This window comes from Camellia sinensis, chromosome 14 (genome assembly GCF_055761805.1).
Source record: "Camellia sinensis isolate YWXY chromosome 14, ASM5576180v1, whole genome shotgun sequence".
NCBI classification, from domain to species: Eukaryota; Viridiplantae; Streptophyta; class Magnoliopsida; order Ericales; family Theaceae; genus Camellia; species Camellia sinensis.
In genome coordinates this window covers 22,880,423-22,901,242 of record NC_138974.1, presented here as the reverse complement: position 1 = coordinate 22,901,242, position 20,820 = coordinate 22,880,423, and the positions used below count along the sequence as shown (strand labels likewise).

General features: G+C 35.4%; 1 protein-coding gene across 2 annotated transcripts; it reads left to right on the top strand.

Moving 5' to 3' along the window:
* Positions 1–1,726: 1,726 nt before the first annotated feature.
* On the top strand, positions 1,727–8,021 carry LOC145807691 (uncharacterized). 2 transcript variants are annotated; one of them, XM_082906333.1, is made up of 4 exons: positions 1,727–2,141; positions 2,489–2,619; positions 5,893–5,997; positions 7,386–8,021. In XM_082906333.1, exons 1-4 carry the CDS (start codon positions 2,079–2,081, stop codon positions 7,813–7,815), a joined length of 729 nt encoding a protein of 242 aa, XP_082762459.1. In that variant the 5' UTR covers positions 1,727–2,078; the 3' UTR covers positions 7,816–8,021. The 2 variants fall into 2 exon arrangements, with proteins under 2 accessions (XP_082762459.1, XP_082762460.1); XM_082906334.1 differs by having other exon boundaries at positions 1,752–2,141; positions 2,501–2,619.
* Positions 8,022–20,820: the final 12,799 nt, after the last annotated feature.

Here is a 20,820-nt window from a genome sequence, read left to right as displayed (position 1 = left end):
TGATGATTTGAGAGGGAGGATTAACAGTATGAGGGGCTTAGTAATTCCCCCAAGAGGGGATTAACTTGGTTGGATTTTGGATATGATTAGAAAAATAGTGAGTGGATTGAGTCTATTTTATTTAAAAAATTAACTTTTTTTAATTTTTTTAATTTTTTATCGAGTGTACCTGTTTGTTTTAATATTTGTGTTAGTTTTTTTTAATATAGAAATATATTTTTTTATTTTATATAAAAATAATTTAACAATATCATCACTGACCATTTCTCACAATATTATCAAAACAAATACATTTTACTTAATCTTCTCACTAATAATCCCTATATTAACAATCTCTTCATTAACCATCTTCTCATTAACAATCTTATCTAACCTAATCTGTCAAATAAACGTGACCTGTATGTCATATTATTTTAAAAAATACAAATTAATCACAAAAAATAATTTGCCTGCACATGATTATTTTACTTTGAATAAACAGTAAAAAAAAATGCAATAAAACATACATTATGTGCAAAATGCAAATTAATCATGGCAAATAGGGTGACAAAAAATGTATGAGTTATGGTAGAAATCTCAAATAAATTATCAAATTTTTTCATCAAACCTTTCATATCTCACATGGGTACGAGATTCACACACATGTGATTTGTGTGGGTCCCATAACCATGTAAGAAGTTTGGTAAAAAAATTAATAATTCATTTGGGTGACCAAAATGCAAAGTAACAGTAAAAAAAAAAAAATTAGTAAAACATACATTAAGGCCTCATTTGGCAAGAAGCTTTTTTAGCCAAAAATTTAAAAAGTCACTTGAAAAAACCAAAAGGTCAACAACTCACACCAAAAAGTCAAAGATTTTATTTTCTTTCTACTTTTTGCACATCTTTTTGTAAAAAGCGAAAAAGTCATCCAAACTATATTAATTTTTTTTACATCACATTTTAGTCAAAAAGTCAAAAAATTACTGAAAAATCATATTCCCCAACGAGGCCTAAGTGCAAAATGCAAATCAATCACAGCAAATAGGGTGACCAAAAATGTATGAGTTATGTTAGAAATCCTAAATAAATTATTAAATTTTTTTATTAAACCTCTCACATCTCACATGCGTGTGGGATTTACACATGTGATTTGTGTGGATCCCACAACCATATAAGAGGTTTGACAAAAAAATTAATAATTCATTTGGGTCCATAACATTTTTCAAAACGTATCACTACAAATATTATTTCACTTCAAATTACACTATTTTTTATGATTAAATAAATTTTAATAAATTGTTCAATGATATATTTTAAGGCGGTGACTTCTTTTCAGTTTGAAATTAGATTGGAGCGTGCTGTAAAATTTCTGTAAGTCCATCACAGAGTTCACATATTCAAACCACTCAATGTATAAAATTTGTCGAGTAATTCATTTTTATAAAAAATCACGTTGATTTAATATTAATAACTATCTGATCAGATTAAATTTGAATAAACTGTAAATATGATTTAAAAAAAATTAGTAACAAAATATAATATGATGAAATAATTATTAATCAAAATAAATTTTTATTAATCAAAATAATTTTTTATAAAAATAAAATACATAACAAACTTTATACATCGAATAATTTAAATCAGTTAAGCAAATGGTGAGACTTTAACCTTCCAATTAAAACACAAAAGTAGAGATGGTCCAATCGCATACTTTATTAATTGATTAGGCGTGTTAGACTTTTATAGGGAAAAATAAAGAAAATAATAATAATAATAATAGGCTTATGAATTCCCGCTTTAATGTCGTCCACATCTAATGCCCCTCTTGTTAGGGCCTCGTCCTCGTACGCATCGCATACAGTTCTCTCTCTCTCTCTCTCTCTCTCTGCGTCTGGCATCTGAGGATTATTCTATAGAATCTCTCTCTCTCTCTGTATAAATTTTCTCTCTCTAAAAGCTATCCATGATTTTGAGTATATGAGCTGAACACCCCTTCCCTCTTCATTGACACCGTCTCTCTCTCTGACTTTTTGTTATTTGATCAATTTCTCTCTCTCTCTCTCTCTCTCTCTATATATATATATATATATATCAACATGACTGCAGCCGTGGAGATCTACGGTCAGCAGCGAACCAACGACCAATCGATCCAAGAACAGGTATGTCGATTCATGTTTCCCTCTGTATTAATTCCTTGGCGATTCCCAAAAGTCTGGAGCCTATCTTGTTTGGTTCTTGAGAAAATTGAGGGGGAAAAAAAATTGGAAAATGGAAAATGAAAATGAAATCTTTGAATTTCGTGGTTCTTATGATTTACTAAAAATGGGTTTTGAAAAAACATTGGCCGAATACTTGGGTTAGTTTCAGTTTAGTTGAGTTTATGGAGAAATGTTAGGATTTTTTTGTTTAATTGATTGTTGATTCATGTTGGTAGCAACCAAACTGAGCGTGAGGGGTTAGTGTATTTGATTGGATTTGTTAATTGGAATATGATGGTGATTTTCAGAAGGAAATGCAGAGTATAGGGGAGGGTAAACAAGTGGCTTGTGAGAATCATCATGGAATTTGTGCCATCTGTTTGAATAAGATAGTTCTTCAAGAAACTGCACTTGTAAAAGGTTGCGAGCACGCCTACTGGTTTGTCTGAATCACATGTCAATTTATTTACCTTTCATTCTCAATTGAATATATATATATGTATATATATGGCTTGATTGATTGATTGGTGATACTTTGTTTATGCAGCTATTTTTATGTGTTTTGCATGCTCAGATTACCGTATTGGTTGTCGTGAATTGTATATAATAAATAGAACACTTCTACCACAAAATGTAATTGAAAGGAAAGATTGTTGTTCTTTCTGTAGTGCTCTAATGATCATATTTGATCTGGATGGGTAAAGAACATGATTAATTGAGTGCGAGGAAGATATGTTTCTGACCCCTATTGGAGATTTATTTGAAATGTCAAATCCTGTTCGAGATAGTATATTATAATGATGATGAAAGCTGAAGTGATTTGGTTGAAAACATATGGAGGTTTGGTACTGATTTAACAATCTAGCTATTGGTAATATTGAAGTAAAGAACTCGGTGGCAACTAATGCATTAATGGGTGACTTTTTTTAGCAAAACTTGGATATACAGTTACAATTCTACTCATTAGAGAGCAGTTGGGAAAGGAATTTTTGGGAAAAAGTTTATTAGAATCTTACCTATTATAAGACACTAATTTTACAGTCAATCTTACAAAATGAATTTTGTGGTTTATTTCACTTTCTTGTGATGGGTGCAACTGATGTGGGTATATAAAGTGGGAAAGAAGAAATATGCTAGCAAAATTGTAATGATTTTAATTTATTGCATTATCTTTTGGATATCACATGTGTTTCTCAAACTAGTGACATGTAACTGATCTATTTAATGTAGGACAAGATGATGTTTGATTTTTCCTGCCTCCCTAATTGACCATGGTTTTTTTAAACATGCCTTATGTCTTTTATTTTGGTATTTGATGGGTTTTATATTACTGTCACCTATATTTTACCTAACAATTGCTTTGATTTGAATATTCGCATCTCAACTTTGGTTATTCTCTATAGTCTTTTAGGTTTTGTATTTACACTCAAACACACGTATTGATATCTTGTTGTTTTTAGAGTGCCTTTTTCATTAATGAACATGAAAAGCAATCTAGTTTCTTGATTCAACTCTGGAAATTCACCTCTCTATTTCTTGCACTTGATTGCATGAATCCTTTACATATATATAGATATATGTATTTCCTATTTTGTTCCGTTGCGATAATAGTTTTAGTTAAATCATGTGCCATATCTGGTTGCTGTCTGCCTTGATTCACATTGTTTTTGGCAACCTTCTTATTCTTGTAAGATCTTCAATTTGGAATGTTACTCAAACGTGTTTTCAAAATGAAACTATGCATCAACCTCTCCCTAACAATGGGGTTCGAAGGAGAAGGTTTGATAGTCCTGGTAGGGCTTCAAAGAGAATTTGATCATTTCTTGGAATGTTAAATTACACAAAAGTCTCTAGAAGAATAGCTCCTATTTCATTTTTGTCTGTAATCAATTGCATCCCGGACTTCGTACATTAATTCAATGTAGTCCTTCCTAACTACTAGTACTATCTAAAAAACGTATGAAAAATGCTTGCGTCAATCTCACATAGAAGATATTGAAAGGCATTAAAGACATTTTTACATGTTTATTTATGCATAATACTATCAATCATTGAACCCAATGCTATGTATTTGACTCTCGGTAATGGATTGAAAGGCTTGGATGTGCATTTCACATGTTGAGGCTCACTTAGGCAGGAAATGAAATAAATTTTTCACCACGCCCTTCAAATACATGATGACGTAATCATTTTTCATAAGGTTTTTAAATGATAGTTAGTGTAGGGACTACGTTGAATTAATGTGTGAAGTTCAAGGATGCAATTGATACAAATTAAAGATTTGGACCAAAATGGAATGGTTGCTATACTTTAGGGACCATTTGTGGAATTTACCCTTCTTAGAAAGAGCTGCAAAAAACTGAGTGCTACTACCTCTACTGATGGACTAGGTTTGCATTTGCAAAATGAAGAAATTGAAATTTTGAATTCACAGGCATTTGAAAAATGAGGTGGCGATGAGTTATACTTTGTTCTTATCTAGAGTTCCCATTTAGCTCTGGTTATTCATATGCTCCAGTTTTTTAATAAGTAGTTTCTAAAGATTGAGTTAACTTAAAACATGATGTGGCTATTATAGAGATACCGCATCTAAAGGCATGAAACTTTAATAGTCTCTTTCTATTGTGAAGATGTAAGATATTACCTTTTTCGCATTTTGTTTTCAATATTACTTTGGAAAGGCCTTTTGATTTGTTGCACCACTAGAAGTTCTTACCACAAGTACTTCTTATGGTTTTATTTGTTTCATGTCATGCTATTGAGCACTAGATTTTGGAGTTTCCTTGGATTCGTAGTAGTTTATTGAATGTTCTTTCCATTCATGCGGAATATCGCATCAATAATATAGCTTTTATTTTTGGCGTTCCAAGTTTCAGTAACTGATATAATGCTCCTCACTATTGAACTCCTCATGAGCCGAATGACTTATTTTAGAATATGCTAGGATTATGGTTTAAATTCATTTACCACGGTTTTGAGGGAATTGGGGCTGGTTGGGCTTAACTTGAGATTATTTTCTTAAAGTTGTAATATGTAGGCCCTTTTAAGATCAAAGTGGCAGTGTTTGAGGCATTTTCGAGGTGCATTTATTGCTTCTGTATTCATGTTAAGTTTGAGATGAAAAGATCTTCATAGCACAAGTAGGACTCTCTCTCTCTGATGGTTTTAAATAGCGAGCGGTATTGGGATACGTATTGGTATTGGTGATATGGTCAAATATTGGTCTGTATTGGATAGTAGTGGCCAGGGTATCTGTGAATAATGGTATCGGAGGTCTAAAATATCGATAGGAATCAGCTGATATGCAACAGCTGATATTTAAACCCTCCCGCTCTCTCTCTCTCTCGTGCACGCATGCACACACACAGTTGCTTGCTTGCACTCACACATTTGTGTTGTGGTGTTACCCTTCAAATGTTATTTGTATGACTTTGTTTGAATTTCAATGTGGCTGGTTCTGAGATGGTTTAAGCAATGTAAGCGTGATATGTTACCGAGGATGTGATTTTTTATTGTTTTCTTGATATTAATTAATGATGTTTACAGAGTGAACTGAATTTGTTTATGTTTTTTCCTTTTTTTATACCACTTGCAATATGAAACTGTATGATTTGGAAGCATGATATGTAATAATTTGTTCTTTTTAGAAATGACACGTCTTCATGAAATTAATTGTTTTTCCTCTTTTTTAAATTTTTTTTATTTTTTATAGTGTGACATGCATTCTTCGATGGGCCACATACAGAGAGAAGCCAACATGCCCTCAGTGTAAACATCCGTTTGAGTTCCTCAATGTCCATTGCTCATTGGATGGCAGGTATGGAAGTGATTCCCGCTTTTCAGTTTTTTCAGATTTCTGATGTGGAGAATCCACACCCAAGGTGGCAACCACATAGCATACTTTCTATAAGAAAGCCAAGGATTAGGGAAATGTTACATGGACTCTTCTATTTTCCCCAGTGTACCTGTGCCTACCGGATATGACAAGCATAAATTTGTGGAATATGTGTCCGACAATCGTATCTAATTTAGAGGCTTGGATGCTCCAACTTTTTCAATATTTGAAGAATAAGAAACTCACATTTGCTAGAAAAGCGACATTTTTAACCTCTAACATAGATAAGAGATAAAGTTTCCATATTATTTCATAATTTTATTCAATTTCAAGTACATTTCTACATTGACAACATTTTATCTAAGAATATTATATAATATGTAAGATATATGAGTGTCCATTATATGTCCCCTTATCCATACCCTATTTTGGATACATATCCCAGTATCTTAAAGATTTAAGTTTATGAATGTATGACGCTATGACGCTTGGACATGCACTCGTACCCGATACTCGTATCTGAGTCTATGTAATGCGGGGGAAAAGAGATGGACTCTACTTTGTTGTGGAAAACCAGGAAACAAAGATTTAAACTACCATGGCTCTGATATCAAATTAGCAACCTCTAATTATTAAAAGCAAGCATAATAACTAACTTTAAATACAAACATATCTTACTTTATATCACACCATACTTGCAAGCATCTTACATCACACCACTCGTACATACATCACACTTTTTAAGTACATACACTACTCACATGGCACATACGTTTATGCTGTGTTTGGTTGAGAGATTTGAGAAGAGATTTGGAACGGGAAATGAAAAAGGTGTGTGAAACTAGGTGAAATGTAGGTATATTTTATTCATATTTCACTTATTTTTTCCATTTTCCTTTCCCTTTCCATTTCTAAATCTCTCAACCAAACAGCGTTAAGGACATACGTCACAGCACACTTCTGTATGTTTTGGGACAGTCATGTTTAGTCATGAGAAATGATCTTATGAGTGTGACCTGACCGACATAAGATGTTTGGGATAATTGTTGCCAGCTGCGGTGCTGTAAATTCATCGGGAAATTTTTGTTGAGAAATCGGTTAAGCAACAGCATCTTACTTGAATCATATGTGTGAGTATTGATCATGGTAAAAACCCGAGGGTGTAGCCTAATTAATGCAAGTTTATAATTCGTATGTAAACGGATTGCAAGTTGTAAACGTTAGATATAGTCAAGTGTAAGATCTGAGTTTGAATTCAATAGAGGTAACAAAAAAGTTTCAATAAAATTTGTACCTCAAATTGTGAGTTTTCTTTAAAGAGCTGTGAGTAAACTCTCTTTGCTAAAAATGTTCATAATCTACTTCAACAGCATCCATGATTATATGTATGAGGAGAGTGTGTGCTTGCTTCTTAGAGCCTCATGGTTTAAGCCCTTGATTGTGGAGGAACAGGAAGAGGTGGATGATGAAGTGGATTATTATTATCAATATGAGGACGATGAAGATGATGATTTGGATGAAGTTTACTTGAGCCATTCATCAAGTCTTCGCATTGGCAACCGGAGATGGGGGGATAATGGATATGTCAGGGCAGGAAGACAGGAAGCAAGGCCAGTCCCAGTCTATCGACCCAACACACAAAATTCTAGTGCTGGTCCATCGCGTGTGCCTAAGAAGAAAGAAACAATTGTGAAAGATCCGGTTGGGCGAAGGGCGAAGAGGGCACTGAAGCGTGAAGCTGCTGACAAGGCAGCTGCTGCAAAACATGAGCAGCACTTGGTGAGGTTGGGTCGGAAGTGAAATTCCATGTTAGTCCTTGAAAGCCAGACCCGGACTTCACTTTCCTCTGTACATTATTTACTTGCTTCTGTGTTTGTTGTATAATAATGATGTGGTAGTTCGATGGAATCTTGGTTGTAAAATGGGCTGAATCGCCGCCCAACTGTATCTCTCAAGATTTACCTATTTGATTATTGAACTGTGTTCAAAATCACAATTCTTTGTAATTTCTTAGTGTTGTACATTTTTATTTCTTGTAGTGTTGTATGTATTGATCAATGTTGGAAACCCGATTTATGTTAACATATCCCATACATGACATTTAGAAAATATATATAATTAAAAATGGTAGGAATAAAGGCTCTGTGTGATTAGGGGTTTGGGAAGGAAGACCGAATTAGCAATTCATAGGTCTCACTTATATCATGTTTTCTTATAGGGAAATGGTATGGAATTGCTAATTTCATGAGACTATCAATTCTTTCTCATGGTGGGATTAGTATTCTTGTGAGAGGAGTGAGATTACTAGTCCAGTCTAATGGATTGATGGTTAAAAGATCATTTTGTCTCTCATTTAAAAAAAATCAATAAAGTTATCTTTTATGTGGTAAGAGTTTTTACCTAATGTGTAGATTTAATCCAAACTAACTAATACCACCGTACTTGTGCACAAATGAACACACTTTATCTTACATTTCTAAACTAATATTATCACATTAATAATCTCCTTATTCAATTTCACTATACTTCTAATCTAATGCAACTTAGCCCTGGTTTGGCAAATCATTTGGGCTAAATAATCACAAAAAGACAAAAAAAAAAAAAAATGTTACAAAATCACAAAAAGACAAAAAAGTTACAAAATTACCAAATTGACCTATATACAAACAAAAAGTAAAAAAAGTATCATTTCCAAGTGGAGGACAATTTTGTCATTCCAATGTCAAAAAGTCAAAAAAACCAAATAAGAAAACCAAACAAATAAAAAAGTCTCAGGCTAAAAAAGTCATTGCCAAACGACCCCTTAATTTGCCAAATAAATGAGGCCAAAGAGAAATTTTGATGAAACAGTGAGAAGAATGAGGCACTTCACTCATAGGCTAATTTTATTAATGACATATGGATGGAAAAATAATATTATAATTTTTACTAAGATTATATTTGGTTTATGAATTTGTAAAAGAATTTGAAAAGAAAGAAGAAAAATATGTATGAAATGTAATTATATTTCATTAATATTTTATCTATCTTTAATTTTTTTTTTAAAAATATTTATCTAAATTTATAAACCAAATATAACATAAAAGTATAAGAATACATAAAAATTAAAGTAATTTAAAATTTTATGACTCAAATTTTGTAACTCACAAAACTACAGTGTAATACAAATTAGTGGTGGTTGCAGCAAAAAGATTGACTTTGTTTTTTTGGTTTTGTTTTTATTTTTATTTTTATTTTTATTTCTATTTTTATTTCTATTTATGAGGACATAAGATTGACTTTGTTATTTTAACATTCGGTGGCCAACATTTTGGAAGATGGCAAGTCCAAGTACTCAATTGACCCACTCTGAAAAAACGAAAAAGTACCCAATTGATTTAACGGTATTAGATTTTTGTATTGATGACTCCTAGGTTCCTAACCAATCCAACAAGAATTGTCCTCGTGGTTTATTAAAGAAAATGACTCACAATATTATTTTGTAATATTTAAAATTTTTATTCTATTTTTAATAATAGAAGAGATTTATAATATCATTTTATAATGTTTATAATTTTTCAAAAGGTTCCTCAAAAGATCCCTCTACGCAACACTCATATATTACAGAAAAATTTGACATACCAGAGAGCTATTTTGTGTAGTATATAAAGAGCAAACTCAATCTGCATCTTATACCTCACAATAATTTGTAAAACAATGAAAGAGAAAGAGATTGAGAGATGGCCAAAGTCAGGGATCGACAACCTCGCTCGATATGCCATTGATGAACACAACAAGAATTCAAACTGTGGGGATATATTTTCTGAAGTATCAACACGTGGCTAAGGTGACGTCGATGTGTCAGCCGAGGTGCCACGTGTCCAGGTCATGACGCTGAAGTTATCTCGTCAAGGTCGAGGTTATCTCCAAAGATATCAGAATATGAGATAAGCAGATAAGGGACAAGAGTCCTAGAATGATGGAGGACTTTAGCATGGATAAGGATAACACTTTTAGGGAGTTTATCTTTATCTCTTAGAGAGTCCAGGATAAGCACTGAGCAAGAGTCCATTGAAGCTAGGCTTCTAGTGGAACAAGGATTGAGTTAACTATAAAAGAGAAGCACCCCCATGGGTCTAAGGTACGCAATTTATATTCTGTATAGTGAGTTTAGCACTATTGATTATCTTTGAGAAATATACTGACTTGATCGTCGGAGTGCTCTCGGGTGGACGAACCACCACCGGAATCTTCTCTTTCTGTTGTAGGTAAGCCAGGTGTCATCTATTCTACCAGTACTCTCCAGCTGATTACTGAGTTGGGCAGTGTGATCGGAAAATCACTCACACACAAACTTTATCTTCAAATTTTTTGGGAAAATGAAATACTAGTTCTGTTTGGTCCGGTTGAATATTCTTTTTTTTGGTTTTGATTTTGATGCATTGGGCTACTTTATTGTTATTATTATTATTAAATTTTTTTTTTGTGAGTTTCGATCTAAAGAATTTCAACCTAAAACGATTACCCCATGAAAATGATCATTTGTGTTTTGTGGGTTCAATAGACAATATGTTGATTGGTTGTTTGATGAAATGCCTATGTGAGTGGATTTCAACGAGTTGAAAAGTAGTTGGTGACTAATTCAATATGCCCATTTGTTGTTTGATGAAATGGCTTTGTCAAATTGTCAGGGAAGTGAGTGCATAACGTTAAAAGTATAGTTGTCAAAAAGGGTTTTTGTTGGGGGAGGCTTTCATGGGAAGGGCTTTGAGAAATGTCTTCCTCTACCTCACACCGGCAAAGATTTGCAATCTCGCTCGACTCAACCACACGTTTGGGCTTTGAGAAGCATAGTTTTTCTGCATCACTACAATATTGCATATTGTGATTGGGAAGGTAGAGAAATTTTTTGGTTTAAACCCATAGAAATTCTTGTGAAAACCAGAGAAATTCTCTGGATCGAATTTTCTTTTTGATCAATATTGAGGGACTTTAGACAACCATTACTTTCTCAACATCATTCGAGAACAAGGTCTTTTAATATCTGATAATGTGTTGGTTAGTCAAGATCTTGAAGGGGAGATAAGACAACATGTTTGGGCTTATGACAATAATCAAGAACTGTTCTTTGTTTCATTTGGAAATTCAATGATCAATATGGGAAACATCAACGTACTCACTGGAGAGCAGGGAGAGATCAGGAAAAATTGTAGGTGATTGGGTTGAGTTCTTAAGTGAAAAGGGTGGTGTAGCGATCCCAATTTTGACCTGTCTCTTTGTGGTGTTCTGGGCTCGGGTTGGTATGGTTTTGAACGGTGTTACGTATCTTAGTTCCATGTATTCCCTTTATTTTGGTTATCGGGTTGTAGCGATGTTTTTGGAATAGGTAATGTTTCATGTTTGTATCAGATTGTAGCATATCTTTCATGTTTTGCCACTTCGCTGACTATGTCGGGGATCAAGCTGCTCGGCAAGCTCGCGGGGGTCCAGGGGGCAACGCCCCTTGGTGGGTCGAGGTGCCCCCAAAGTAAAAATGCAAAATGCATTTGAAGTTGCTTGTCCGCCCGAGTGGCTGTTTATGCGCTCGAGCGGAGAATGTTTGGTTCCAGAAGTTTGACTTGTCTGCAAAAGTACTGGGAATATGTATTTGATGCTCGAGCAGGGCTTTCCACGCTCGAGCGGACCATGTTATATGAGTTCATGAATCTGATATTTCAGATCACTGTTGTATATCTCTCTCTCTAAAAACATTTCCTCTCCATTCTCTCTACATTTCTCTACACAAACTAGATCAAAAACCTTGATTTCTTAAGATCCATTTGAGTTTCACCATTGTTTCTTCATCAAAGTGGGTTATCATCTCGAGGGCTTCATTGTGTGCGGTGAAGATTGAGTTTAGGTATCGTTGATTTTGGGGTTTCATCTCTATTCTTCTTCAAACTTGAAGTAGGAATTTTCTTAGAGTTATATATATGTTTTTGCAAGATTTATATAATTTTCGAAATCATCTTTTGATAGCTTTGAAAATTGATTGTTGATTCAAGAAGTTGAGCGATTTTGAAAGTGGGCTTGTCTCTTGTTCTTTTAAAATGATCTTATGGGTTTTGATCTTCGTTTATTGAAGAAAAAATGATTTTGGAAAGTTTTTTTTCAAAAGATTTGAGTTGTATAGTTTTGGTGAGAAAACCTAGAATTTGGTAATTTTTTTAAAAGAGACTGAAAATTCATGAATAATATTGTTATATTTATTTTGTGTGTCAAAATAAATGGATGTTTGGAAAATTTCTTATTTATATTTATATAAATGATGAATTTCAGGAAATATGAGAATTGTTGTTCATTTTGGAAATTATTGTTCAAAACGTTGAAATAGTTTTGAAATGACTAATTGTTGAGGATACTTGGAAAGAGGAAATTGTGTTATTCCTTAGATGATGAATTGGAATAAAAGTATTTATATTCATCTTGTGTTATTAACATAACAATTCATTTGATTACATTAAACTTTGAAAGTTGATTTGAAAACTTGCATTGAGAAACAAATGTTGAGAAACAAGTTTTCATGAAATGGTTTTGGGATAAATACGTTGGTAAGTCTTGATAGGTGGTGTAGATGATATTGAATAAGTTGGCCTGAGAGTCCGGGGTGAAAGACTGAAAACCCGCGCGGATAGGTGTCGAGCCTTCCGCTTAATACTGGTAAAAATAACAATTTGGTAGTACTTGTATAGTTTACTTGCAGACACCGACCTAGGAATTACCAAAGTCGTATTTACCGCCCCTGAAATAAATTATTAAGTTTTGAACAATTGAAATTGCATGAGATCATTGAGCATGATGGTTTTCAAAAGATGAAAATGCGATTTATTTTCAAAAAGGACATAGCATGGCATGTGCATTTCATCTCTTGAGACTTGTATAAAATGTATATACTTTGTTAAGAATTTCCTACTGGGCTTTATGCTCACCCTACGGGATTGTAGACACCCCATTTTTGACCGTCCTCAAGACTTGGACGTCACCGTTTGAACACTCGGTGATTATCCATGTTTGTGTTCGTTTGGAGTTCCCGGAGGCCTCGGCTCGCGCGCCTTGCCTCAGAATCTCCGAACTTGACCGTTTAGTGTCTGATTTTGCACCAAACACTTGCATCTTGCCTTTGAGAGGCAGGGTAGGGCTTGTAGACATCCCTACCCACCACCGGCAGTGGCTAGAGGCCACCGGCTGGTGTTTGCTGCCACCGGCAATGTAGTTTGCCGGCCGGCACTATTTGTTGCCGGTCAGCACTTTGTTGTGCCGGTCGGCACTCTTTTTGGCCAAGATGGCATTTTTGGCCGGCCGATTGCTGTTCATCTGCTTTTGCAGATATTTTTAGACAGCTGTCTTGCTTTTGCTCCCCTCCATACACGTGTATGGAGGGATCTCCCTCTTGTAAAGCTTGTCTTGTAAGCTTTACAAGAGATATAGAGAGAGGCTCTCTCTTGTGGCAAAAAGAGAGACTTAGGTTGGAGACTTAGGATATTTTGAGAGCAAAACAGCCATTGTTGAGCTCTAGTTCTAGGGTTTTGAGTTAGATACATTTTTTATCTCTCTCTCCATCTCTTTTGTTCACTAGGTGTTTTGTGTCTTACTATTGCACACAAACACCTAGTGTTTCACCTTCCTCTTGGAGCTGAGGTTCTAAAGGGTTTGTTTTGAAGTTTTGGTGCTGGATTCAAGCTAAAGGAGGCCATTGGAGCACCATTTGTGAAGAGGTCTACAAGGGTGAGAACCTAGTCTCTTTTTTCCCCATTTTTGCATTGATTTTCTACTTGTCTTAGAGCTGTTTTTGTGCTTATTGTATAACATAAAAAAGTTCTGTTTTTAGGCCCTCTTTATTGTTTATTAAGAGTGTTTTGTTGCTTGAGGGTTGTTGACCACCCTTAGGCCTTAAAAGGCCTCATTTTGAGCCATTTTGTGCTAGCTCCGGGATTTTGGTGTTGGGGTCTCTTCACCACTGAAATCTTGAGGGATTTCAGTGGTGAAGATGATGCCTTGAAGTCCCAAGAAGGAGAGGGCCACCCCCTCTCCTTGTTGTCCTTGAAAAGGGCATATTTTGGCCTCTTGAGAGAGCATTATGCTTGAGTGTGTGTTGAGCATGTTTGGTCTGTTTTTCATGCTTATATATCCATAATATAACATGATTTTAAGTTGGTTTTGGTACTCCATGCATGCTTAGCATAGTTGCCATGTAATGCCTTGTTTATGCCTTAATGTACCTTAGGTTGTTAGCCTTTGTGGGAGCATGTTTTAGGCTTAGTCTTGTGAAGATTATGTGCTTATCTTGCCATGTTTTAGGTCTGTCCATAAGTGCTTGGGTCGATTTTGGCATGCTTGATATAGCTCCTTTGTATTTGGGCTTGTTAGCCTTGAGTATGTGCATGTGTAGCATGACATCTTTGCATCGAATTGGTGATTTGGGGTCCCTCCACATGTTATTTCAGTCCCATTTCCATGCTTGTTTGATTGCCTTGCATGCCCCTTTAATGCTTTGGAAGCTTGTGTAGCAATGCTCCATGTTTTGGTGTTTATGCATGCCTTTGATTTTGAGTCACTTAGATGCCATCTAAGTGGTCCTTAGGCCTTGTATTGATGCCCCAAAACTCTGTTTTTGGTTGATAAGCTCATACCATGTTTAGTCTTGTAAGTGTATTTCAATGCTTCTTGGATTTGCTTTGAACACTTAGACTATTTGTTGCATGTTTAGCTTGATTTGTTGCTTGGTTTGGCACCATGTATTAGCATGATTTTCAGAGCTTATGTTGCATGCTTTTAGTCCATGAATGTCTCTTCCAAGTGTGCTTGAATGTTGCTTGCTTTGTGCCTAAGTGTTGGGTCTTAACGTGTGTGTGTGTGCATGTGTGCTTAGCATCCATTTTGGGCATTAATGGCCACTGTTTTAGGCCTTATTAGAGCTGCCTAATTCATGTATAAGACCATCTTAGCATTAGTTTGCATCGTCATACGTATGCTTGCATGCTTGCATAAGTTCATTGCTATGCCATGTTGCATCCTTAGCTTGTATGCCTAGGTTGCATTGCATCTTGCATGCATTTCTTGTCCCTTGACTTGGGTGACAGGGATTGGAGTTTTGTTTGATTGGTTTGCATACATTTGAAATCAAAGTTGCATACTTGGTTCTTTGGGCCATCATGCATGGAAATGCGTGATTGATGGTCCGAGAATCGAGGCACATGCCCCTTTGAGTCGTTATCATGATAAGGGATATGGTTGGTGCATACATGCCTTGAATTGTGCTGCCATGCCTTGTTTTGCCCTCTGTTGCTGTGAGTTGCAGGTCCTGCAGGCTTTCTTTGCCGACCGGCAGTGTAAGGTGCCGGCCGGCAATCTTTTCTCTGCCGACAGCTTCGTTTTGTGCCGATGGCCACACACCAGTGCCGGTGGTGATTCCACTCAGCCGGTGGTACTTCCCAGTGTCCAGGGATGTAATCCTGAGGTTTTGACAGCCTCTAGAGGAGCAGAGGGAAGAAAACAGAGGCAGCTTGCGCATGGCGGCACGCTTCTCGAGGCGTTTTACTGTTTTTCTTAGTCTATTTAATTTGTTAATTAAATTAGGCAATTTGTAATATTAATTAGCTTGCGTAGTTAATTAATTTGTAATATTTATTCGGTCCCTCCGAGCGAGGGCAAATCTGTAATAAGTGTGCGTGGGTGGTGTGTATGTCTTCCAACCTCACTTCTTTCTTCTCTTTTATTTACCTGCTTACGATGGTAGATTAGGGCACGTTTAGTTTAGCATACCTTATGCTATGCATGCGTGCATCCATGCATTTGTATTACATACATTAGGCTCGGTACATCATGCTAACTGCATTTGTACATCAAATTCTAAACTGAATATGTGATAGTTGTACATTTCTCACATGCCATGTTTAGGATAGCCGAGCCTATTCTAGCAACATTTTGTATGCGATGCATTAGGCACTTAACATGGACTTGGATCATGCATGTTTGCTAACGAGTTCTTTGTTTTGGCACGGAGTACGATGTAAGTATTTCCGCTTTAGCATATCGCATGAGTGTGAATGTTGCCATGTCAGCATGCTTAACATGTGGCTAGATGCTTATGTGTTAAAATGTTTTGAATGCCTGTGGGTGAAGGTTGGATTGTTTGAGTTGGAAAAACTCGTTGAAATCCGTATTTTAGCCTACTTACGAGTAGCAAATTCCAAAGCATTTTCAAACTGAACGGATATGCAATGTTTATTTCCAAATTAGGCAATCTAGTCTATACTTGTTTGCTGCGCGCATAACATAGTAATTCTAGGCTAATAATTGGATTAAGAACACATAGCGTTTTCAAAATCGGATATCACGGTTAGTAGAGGCCGGTCTTCGGACCGGGTGAAAAGGGGTGCTCATAGCTGACCTTCCCCGATCGTACCCAAGCTCCCGAGCCGAGACAACTCCGGTGATGACGGACATGTGGCCTTCGGCACCGAGTCAGGGTTTCCTAAATTTTTCCATTTTAAAAAAAATATTTAGGTGGCGACTCTGTATCTGGCAAAGCAGTCCATGTTTGGCACTACTTTTTCAAAAATCTGTTTCTCAAAACGATTTGCCAGATTTGGACTTTTTGGTTCAGGTTAAGAACCGTGACACAAATCGAGTCCGAACTGTAGTAGCGAGGTCCCACACGGGCGCGTCTATAGGGATTTTTGTGCAGGAAAAGATGTGGTGATCCCACCCAACTAGGGGTGTAGAAGTATGTGTGTTGGGAGGACAATGCTCTCATTTTGTGTGACTCTGTTTTGTAAGCCAAGGGCTATATTTGTGTGGGTTTGAATAACCATTTTGTGTAACCGGGTCTAAGCCTTGGAAACTTATAAACCCTTGGGGGTATCTATTTGTTTATTTATTTGGTTTTGGATTAAACGTATAATCGCATTGAGGAATTAATTGTATCATGTAATGAAAGTGTGGAGAATTATTTCTGTTTTCCTTTAAGGAGCCATGATGGTTGTGTTATCATTTGGGCATAGGAAATTGGGGCGTTACAGGTGGTGGATGTGATGTGTTTGATGGTGATTGGGTTTGGGATGAGACATATCCATTGTATCAATCAAGAGATTGCAGGTTTTTGTATCAATCAAGCCAGAGAAATTTCAATACTCTGTGAACAAACACAGAGAAATTTGTGCTAAAATTTCTTTAGTTTGGTTCAAATTTCTTTGGTTTGGTTTGGTTAGGTTAAAATAATTTTCTCTGGTTTAAAATCATTGTGCTAAAATTTCTATGGTTTGGTTAAAACAATTTTATCTGGTGATCTTATGTATCTTGATATATGCACGTTATATATTTGTATAAATGTTTACTTTTCTATTTAGTTAGTTTTGTTTTCATTGATTTTAAAATAGCTCTTTTTGGTTTGTAAATGATTTTATGCAATAGTGATCTGCTAGGTGATCTATATAGAATGATAAACAAGTATTAGAATGAAACTGAATTTTGATTTGTATTGTTCATAGAAGTGAATTTCATATCATTTACGTACTAAAGGGAGTAACTTTCTCTGGCTGGTGATGATAAGGTATTGGAGCTTGAGATTGTGAAGAATTTTGAGAAAGAGGTGATTTTCTCTGGAAAGAAATTCTCTAGGAAGAAAAGTGCAAAATTTCTCTGGAGAGAATTTCTCAAGAGAGTGGGAAATCTAGAGAAATTCTTTGGATCAAATTTTATCTGGATCAATGTTGAGGGGCCTTAGATATTATGAAAATATGGGGTGTCCTTTATGCTATAAAATCTTAATACCAAAGACCTTATAAAACAATCCACTTATTTTTATCCAACTCATTTTTGTGTAAAAAAAAAAAAAAAAATCAAAACTAACCATCTCTAACATTTACCATATATATTAATTGAGACTTTCTCTCTTACTTTGGGAGTTTCTTTGTAAAAAGTTTGTATTGTATTTAATTTTCATTATCAGGATTGTAATTTATTGAGTTTTATTGTTATATTTTATAAGAATCAAATTTTAAAAACAAAAAAATTAACAATTACAAACCTTTAACAACTACAAAATAATAGCTGGAAAATCCATTAGTGATCAAATCCTTGAATTTTTAAAGAACATTTGAGGCGTGTCAAAAAAAGTTGAAATTTATTAGTGAAGGAACAATTTTTTGGTGAAAACTTTAGGGGAATTTACAACCTAGTGGTCTTCACATAAAAGAGAAAATTGTTGAAAAAGTCAATATAGGAATTGTGTAGGGCGTTAAGTCCAGTGGATATTTTTTTATTAGTAAGAGATCTACCATTTGTGAAATATTTGGTGAGAAGTTCTTTTTTTATTTTGGAGCACATTTTATTTTCAATTTTACCCATTAATATATTTGTTGGATTTTTTTGACTATCTATTTAATTTTTTTACTGTTTGTTCAAATATTTGTTTATTTATTTAATTTTTTGCCTATCTGTTCAATTTTTCATTTACCCGTTCAAATATATGTCCAAATTTTATTATCTGTTGAATTTTTTTTGCTTATCTGTTTAAATCTATATATCTAAATTTTAGGAGTACTGTGTAGGTCGCAATAGGTGGACTTATTGTCCAATAGGTTCTGTGAGAATTAATAGCGTTTTTCATCGAACACTATTAGAAAACGTCACTGATTGTTAATTTTCAGCGACCGTTTGAATATTTTGTCACAAAAAATATTCACTAATTATAAGTTTTAGTGACAATTTAAAAAAATGGTCACCAGAAAATGTCACTAATTTTCAACTTTCAGCGATAATTTAAAAAATTCGTCACAGAAAAACGTCATTAATTGTAATTTTTAGCAATAATTTATAAAATTCGTGACAAAAAAAATCACTAATTGTTAAATTTTAGCGACATATGCAAAAAATTGTCAAAAAAAATTATTTTTAGTGACGATTTTATTAGGACTTATTTTCAATAGGACTTGATGGGAATTAAATCAAACTTTTAGAACCTATTGGTAATTAATCTTAAATTTTATTATCTATTCGATTTTTTTTTGCTTGGATTTGTTGGTTTTTTATCTATTCAAATATTTGTTATTGAAATACACCAAGCCATTGTCTGTGTTAATCATGTGATTTAATTTTTGTGATGTCTAAAATATTATTAGATAAATTGTGATTTTTTAATGTACATATTTGTAGACGTCCCCGAACGCCCCGGGAGGATGAGTCCCGTTCTGTTCATTTGGGGTTACTACAGTTCGGACTCGACTTGTGTCACGGTTCTTAATCTAAACCAAAGAGTCCAAATCTGGCAAATCGTTTTGAGAAACAGATTTTTGAAAAAGTAGTGCCAAACATGGACTGCTTTGCCAGATACAGAGTCGCCACCTAAATATTTTAAAATGGGGGAATTTAGGAAACCCTGACTCGGTGCCGAAGGCCACATGTCCGTCATCACCGGAGTTGTCTCGGCTCGGGAGCTTGGGTACGATCGGGGAAGGTCAGCTATGAGCACCCCCTTTCGCCCGGTCCGAAGACCGGCCTCTACTAACCGTGATATCCGTATTTGAAAACTTTATGTGTTCTTATTCCGTTTATTAGCTTAGAATTACTATGTTATGCGCACAGCAAACAAGTATAGACTAGATTGCCTAATTTGGAAATAAACATTGCATATCCGTTCGGTTTGAAAATGCTTTGGAATTTGCTACTCGCAAGTAGGCTAAAACATGGATTTCAACGAGTTTTTCCAACTCAAACAATCCAACCTTCACCCACAGGCATTCAAGCAGTTTATAACACATAAGCATCTAGCCACATGTTAAGCATGCTGACATGGCAACATTCACACTCATGCGATATGTTAAAGCGGAAATACTTACATCGTACTCCGTGCCAAAACAAAGAACTCGTTAGCAAACATGCATGATCCAAGTCCATGTTAAGTGCCTAATGCATCGCATACAAAGTGTTGCTAAGATAGGCTCGGCTAACCTAGACATGTCATGTGAAAATGCACAATTAACACATATTCAGTTTGGAATTTGAAAATACATATGCAGTTAGCATGATGTATCGAGCTCAATGCATGTAATACAAATGTATGGATGCACGCATGCATAGCATGAGGTATGCTAATTTAAACGTGTCCTAATACTAACCATTAAAGCGGGTAAGTAAAAGGGAAGAAAGAAGTGAGGTTGGAAGACATACACACCACCCACGCACACTTATTACAGATTTGCCCTCACTCGGAGGGACTGAATAAATATTACAAATTAATTAACTACACCGGCTAATTAATATTACAAATTGCCTAATTTAATTAACAAATTAAATAGATTAATTAAAACAGGAAAACGCCTCGGGAAGCGCGCCGCCATGCGCAAGCTGCCTCTGTTTTCTCTCCTATGCTCCTCTGGAGGCTGTCAAAACCTCAGGGTTGCATCCCCAGGCACTGGGGAGTACCACCGGCTGAGTGGAATCATCACCGGCACTGGTATGTGTCCATCGGCACAAAATTGAGTCTGTCGGCAGAGAAAAGATTGCCGGCCGGCACCTTACACTGCCGGTCGGCAAAGAAAGTCTGCTGGACCTGCAACTCACAGCAACAGAGGGCAAAACAAGGCATGGCAGCACAATTCAAGGCATGTATGCACCAACCATGTCTCTTATCATTGTGATGACTCAAAGGGACATGTGCCTTGGTTCTCGGACCACCAATCACGCATTTCCATGCATGATGGCCCAAGGAACCAAGTATGCAACTTTGATTTCAAATGCATGCAAACCAATCAAACAAATTAGGCCTAATTCCTATCACCATTTCAA